The sequence below is a fragment of the Sciurus vulgaris genome (assembly GCF_902686455.1).
Source record: "Sciurus vulgaris genome assembly, chromosome: 8".
Lineage (NCBI taxonomy): Eukaryota > Metazoa > Chordata > Mammalia > Rodentia > Sciuridae > Sciurus > Sciurus vulgaris.
Window position 1 is genome coordinate 40,675,873 of NC_136468.1, and position 6,587 is coordinate 40,682,459.

Genomic DNA, 6,587 nt, shown 5'->3' on the forward strand with positions numbered 1-6,587 from the left:
GATATGTATGTGATCCTAAAAAGCAGTTTAATTTTTTTTTGTATACTTGTACTCCAGAAATAATTTTATAAAACAAATAGATTTATATTCATTTCTTTCTACTCTATGACCCAACCTACTGATTTCTGCTAAACAATTTATGGAGAAAGTCTTTTTTGATTAACCAAACCCTATATTCCATAGACACATATCTTGATAAGATTTTAAAAAACACAACATTTTGTTGTTATAGAAAAATTTAAACATATTCAAAAGTAGAAATATATAATAAATTCCCACATAAACATAATCCAGCTTTACAAAATTACCAGTTTATGGACAATCTTGTCTCACACAAAGTGTTTCAACTATATCTCCAATTTCTCTTATTTTAAAGCATCATATCATTTTATCAGTAATTATTTTGAAATTTTCCCCTAAAACATAATAATGCTTTTATTTTTATTTTTTAACTTTTACATTCGTTCTAATTAGTTATCCATGACAATGGAATGCATTTTGACACATTGTACACAAATGGAGCACAACTGCTCATTCTGCTGACTATACATGGTGCAGAGTCACACCAGTGTGACACACATCACACATGCATATAGGGTAATAATGTCTGTCTCATTCTACTGTCCTTCCATCCCCACTGCCCCAACCCTCACCTCACTCCCCTGTGCACAACCCAAAGTTCATTCATTCTTCCTCACCCACACCCCCACTATGGATCAGCATCCCTTATCAGAGAAAACATTTGGCCTTTGTTTTTTGGGGATTGGCTTATTTCATTTAAGCATGATCTTCTCAGTTCCATCCATTTATCTGCAAAGGCCATAATTTCATTCTTCTTTGAGACTGAGTAATATTTCATTGTGTCTATGTACCACATTTTCTTTTTCCATTCATCTATTGAAGGGCATCTAGGTTGGTTCGATAGTTTAGCTATTGTGAACTGAGCTGCTATAAACATTGATGTGGCTGTGTCACTGTAGTACGCTGCTTTTAAGTCCTTTGTGTATAAACTGAGGAGTAGGATAGCTGGGTCAAATGGTGGTTCCATTTCAAGTTTTCTGAGGAATATTTTTAAAACATAAACACAGAAACAATATAACATCTTTAAGAAAATGAACTTAAATTCATTGTTATCTTTGAATATCTGGTCTACATTCAAATGTCCTTTCATCTTTTTTTTTTTTTTTTTTTTTCTGCTGGTTGTATAAAGAAACTTTATTGCGGAAAAATGTCTCTATGCTCCTCCACACTTTGCATTATTAATCTTTTAAAATTTGTGAAACCAGTGGGCAAAATTGATATCTTATTGTTTATTTTTGTTGTTGTTGTTATTTGTTTTCTTTTTTGATATAAGGGTCTTGCTAAATTGCCCAGGCTGGCCTCGACCTTGAGATCCTCCCACCTCCCGAGTCGCTGGGATTACAGGCTTGCAACACCATGCCCAGCTGTCCTATTGCTTTTTTTTTTTTTTTTTTTCTAAATTTATCTCTTAATTTTTTACAGACTGCATTTTGATTCATTGTACACAAATTGGGTACATCATTTCGTTTCTATGGTTGTACACAATGTAGATTCATACCATTTGTGCAGTCATACATGTACATAGGGTATTGATGTCTGTCTCATTCCACCATTTTTTATACCTCCCTCCCTCTCATTTCCTTCTACATAAAGTTCCCCCATTCTTCTCTCCCTCCCCACCCCCCCCAACCCCATTATATATCATTCTCCACTTATCAGAGAAAACATTCGGCCATTGTTTTTTTTTTTGGGGGGGGGGGATTGGCTTATTTCACTTAGCATGATATTCTCCAATTCCATCCATTTGTGTCCTTTTATCTTAAATATCATAAATAAATTGGTTTGAATTGTTTTACTTTTTAGTTTCGGGGGGATTTAACAGTTTGCTCAAATTTATTCCAAAATTTCCTATGACCTGAGTATTAATTTCTCCTCTCCTATTATTTCTAGTGGAATGAAATATTTCCTGGACAAAAATCTCTTATGGTGGAAGTCTGACCATTTGAACCATTATTTCATGTAAAGTATAAAATCACCACTAGGTGGCAGTGAATGGCTTATAATTTTGTTATAGTTTATAAACTGAAAAGCAAATCTTCTGTACTATTTTCCCTAATGTTCAATTTTATGATTTTTTTCTCATGGAAATAACAGTACAGGTAATTGATTAAATTAATTACAATGTTGAAATAGAATTAATCTATGTTTATGCTGATTTTCTGCCTCATTATCTTAATGAAAACCTATATCCAAGTTATTGTTTATATGTAGTTCACTATTATTAGTTGAGTAGCTGTTGTCTAGGGTTAAAAATACATTATAATGTGGCTCCATATTTCAAGAATTTTATAAGTAACTGATTAGAAATGGTAAAACCTATAAGGCTGCATCTTATGAGACAATGTATTAAATGCCAAGTGATGAGTCCTGACAGTCCTTATATGGGAAATTAGTAAAAGGAAAATATCTGAGGTTTGAGAATGTCTCTGAAGATTTCTTAGAGGAATGAGGATCAATAGTGATCATGATGACAGCAGAGTGCTTACTCAAAATGGAGAAAGGAGGGATATTTGGATGGATGAACAGCATAAATAACTATTTGAATTTTCTTTAATGCTCTCATGAATGAATTTTCACAACTTTCTGATATGGAAATATTTTGTTAATGAAATGATGCAAATTATGTGTAGACTCATTAAAGCACTCCCCTTACATAGCTAATTCTAAATGTGAACTAAAATTTTACTACACATGAAATCTATGGGATGTATGAGAACCTGTATTTCAGCTTCCACAAAGTTAAGAAGGTAACAAGTTGTAGCAAATAAAAATCTCAACATAACCAATGTTTGTATTTCTTGGTATTAACAAATGTGTACACTTTGGAAATCTACTTAAGTAATATATTTATACCAATAAATTATCTTCAAATTCATTGTTATAATAATTTCATCATATAATGGGCACTTACTGTTTGAAATATACCATAAGTTAAGAAGGAAGTAACATAAGAAAATAATAACTAGAGAGTGTCTTTATTGGACAAAAGTAATATTAACTGATGCCATCATGTGGCTAAATACTTTAAATCTGATTTTATTACCTTCTCTATCACAGGGAACAATTACCAAACTGGAAATAATAAATATGATAGTGAGAACTGAAGCTTAACATAAGTGAGGAGATAATAAAGTAACAGAGCCATTTATATATAAACTCAGGCCCATAAAATGATATGAAGTTCATATCAGAGCAGCAGGAGAACTGGGAGTTTGAAATGAGGAGGTAACTTTTGCAAACTTGTTGAGAGGACAGGTTCTATAAAACTGGATATTGGAAATAAGACATGTCTGAGTTTATCCCTGAACGTGTACAAGGTATCCTCTTTGTGGCCATTATTTGACATGTCTGCAGTGTGGGTTATGGAATAGTCTTTATCAGGTAACAGAGTTATAATCAAAGAGAAGGGAAGAAAGTCAGGTCTTCAGTTCTCCTAATACCCCCAGGTAGGGTACTGGTCTAGGCACTCCAACAAAGAGGGAGCCTAAAAGTAATTTTTCCAACAGGGGTAGATGGGCAGAGTAAATTGACTAAGAAGTCATCTGGGCACAAAGCTTACTGACTTTGGACAGCAGCTGTTAAAAGGATATGTTCAGGAAGATGTCTGGTTGGCATCTGGTTCCTTTGGTTACCTAAACAAAGTTGTATTCCTGTTTTTCAATGCAAACCATTCAGTGGGAAACTGAGTTTGGAAGCAGCCTCTACCATGAGGAGGAGGGAAGAGTCCCCTATTCTGATCACCTCAGGGACAAGGTAGCCCAAGGTAAGTTTTCAGGGTCATTTCAGGACAGTTATTCTTGTCATATCACAGAAACCCAATATTCTAGCATAGATTTTTAAACAAATAAACTGTGATTGCTCTAAGAAGGACTTTCTGGTTACCCTCAGAAATGGTTATTAACTCATGGTACATTTTTCTACAAAGCGGAGTATGCATGAGTAAGACACCTAGTGATATGTGATGCTATCAAATTGTGCCTATACTAAAGTTGGCCGAACTTCATTGGGCCCACAACTGTCCAAAGCTTGCTTAACATTCTAAACAGAAGTATCCTTTACCTCTTTTCTTAAAGTAGTAATATAGAATTTGAACTCTATTTCTCCAACTTCAAAACAGTAGAGAAATAAACTTCATGTCTTCCATATAAGGGCAATTGAAAAATTTTCCTCAACATACTATATTTGGTCTAACTGAACTTGACTCTGTACCAGGAACTGTCCAAAATATTTTACACTTGCACACATACATATGTATCTAGATTTTTCCTCATCCCAGCAACATTTAATCCACTTTACTTGGAATTCGTTACAATTAGTAACACATATTTTTTAAGAGTCAAAGAGGAGTTTATAGATTCCAGTAGGTATCCTAAGATATGAAAGATATTGTAAATATAGTTTTCTCTCCTCAAACAAGACTATTCAAGATCTTTAAAGAGAAGAATCATTTTAAATCTAGCAACAAATTCAAAGTTTTTACTTTAGATCTTCAAGACATGTGTTGCTGCCTTACGCCAGACAAGATTCCCAGTTGGGAAGAAGTTAAGAACTCAATTGTCTAATGTTTAATCTGCTAAGAATTCACTGTTAGCAACCTTCCCACACTTTCTCTGAGAGTAAATTTAATACTTCAGGAGATTGAAAAATATTTCTTCATTTTGTGAAGAATGGAGACTTTGGATTGTGCTGATTGTAATATGCTTGCAGCTTGATTTGCACCTTACGATCTCCCCACCTGAAATCAGAAGCAGATCTTACCCAGTATAGCTGGTGCATGACTGTGGCATACTCTTCCAACCTGTGTTTGCCTTTTACTAATGAACTTTGAAAAATAATTAAGTATCCCCAGACAACCAAATTACTCTATTGCTTCAAGTTTTGAACTATACCAAGTTGCTTTTCCTTATCTCACACAGAAGACCCCCCAATGACCTAAAGACAGATAAAATAAAACAGTGAATAACCAAATAAAGTCATAGAACTTTTTTCTTGTTTCTAAAACATAACTGGTACTCCACTGCAAGCGCTAGTTACTAACATGTGTTACCATCACAATATTTTGAAATACATAAGCCCTGGAAGAAGAAATATTCTATCCATCAAATATCAGAATTAGTGTCTCACAATTGGTATCCCCTGGGGTGATTTGGGGGCAGGAAATTGCCAGAGAGAAGGGGATAGGAAGCACATAAAACACAAGTAAGTCCTCTAGGTCCATGTCTAGGAAAAATATTTAATTTCATGTTTGTCCTTGTCTTCATCATTTCTTTTTGAGACAGAGAATTCTCCTGAACAATTGCTGGAGCTTAGAGTTACTCAGGATGATTATAACTGAATGACCGGCAGGGTATGCTGCCATTATGTCCTTCAACACAAAGAATTGCTGACTTCTGTAAGGAATCTTAAATGTCATATTTGTCATGAAGGCAGCAAAATAAGAAATAAAGAAGCAAAAGAAAGATGTCACTGTTCTTAATGCATTTATATGGGCTTCCCTCCTGGCATTGGGAAAACCATGAGGTCCGTTTTGTATCCGGTGAGTGTGCTTGTAAAGAGAGATGAATAACATTGAAGTGCACATCACGAATATGGATAGAGGGAGGATTAATGCCAAGTTGACAAGAAGCAACTCATTGTTGTTTTGTATCTTGGCTGTAGCACTCTTTAGTGTGGTGTTTGTGAAGAAGTCAGCATAGTCAATTTTAGGTAATTCTACTTTAGTACATATCGCCGCAGTGCTCAAAGAGGCCAGCAAGCTGCCCAGGAGCAGCCAGAGAATGAGCGTTGAAATCCTGAATTTCAGCCAAAGAAAACAGGAATTAGTGAAGGTTGCAATCTTGAGGCAGTAAAATATAGAAAGGCCAGTGGCAAACCAGAGACTGATAGAACTAAAAAACATCCAAAAGAACATCATCTTTGCCCCATAAATATTTGCCTGATAAGCAAGTGGAAAGAACACAGAGTACAAACTTTGTACTATTAAGATCAACTGCAGACCAAATCTAGATATTCCTATACACAGTAAGAGGATTTGTAATAGTATTAGCTTTCTGCTTTTGATCAAGTCATTGCAGCTCATGATTATAAGAAATCCATTCACTATAATCCCTATGAAGAACTCCGTTGACATGAGGATCATATGAAGAGTAACTGACAAAGAAAAGGCCATGTTTCCTAAGATGAATCTTAGTGTTTCCCTGTGGATGATCTTAAATACCTTCTCTTGATGATCTTGCACACAGGAACATAGAGTTCTGAGAAATCTGATCTTCTGTCAATTCCTGGATCATAGCTAGAGTCTCACGCTTGCTTTTCTCATAAGGAAGAAAATCAGAGAGACTACTTTTTGAATCTGGTGCTCTTCACATGAAACTGTGGGAATGCAAATTCAAACATTTGAATGATGGTTAGGTCTTCTAATTACATACATAGAAAAAATTGCCATATATGCACTATTCCATTCTCACTGTTATTCAGTTTTGAAAAAAATAATCTGATTATAAGTA

General features: G+C 34.8%; 1 protein-coding gene across 1 annotated transcript; it reads right to left on the reverse strand.

The window, feature by feature from the left end:
* Positions 1–5,341: 5,341 nt before the first annotated feature.
* Positions 5,342–6,250, reverse strand: LOC306667577 (taste receptor type 2 member 2-like; the record flags this gene model as incomplete). Its single annotated transcript, XM_079150266.1, has 1 exon — positions 5,342–6,250. The coding sequence occupies one exon, from the start codon at positions 6,248–6,250 to the stop codon at positions 5,342–5,344; it is 909 nt and encodes a 302-aa protein (XP_079006392.1).
* Positions 6,251–6,587: the final 337 nt, after the last annotated feature.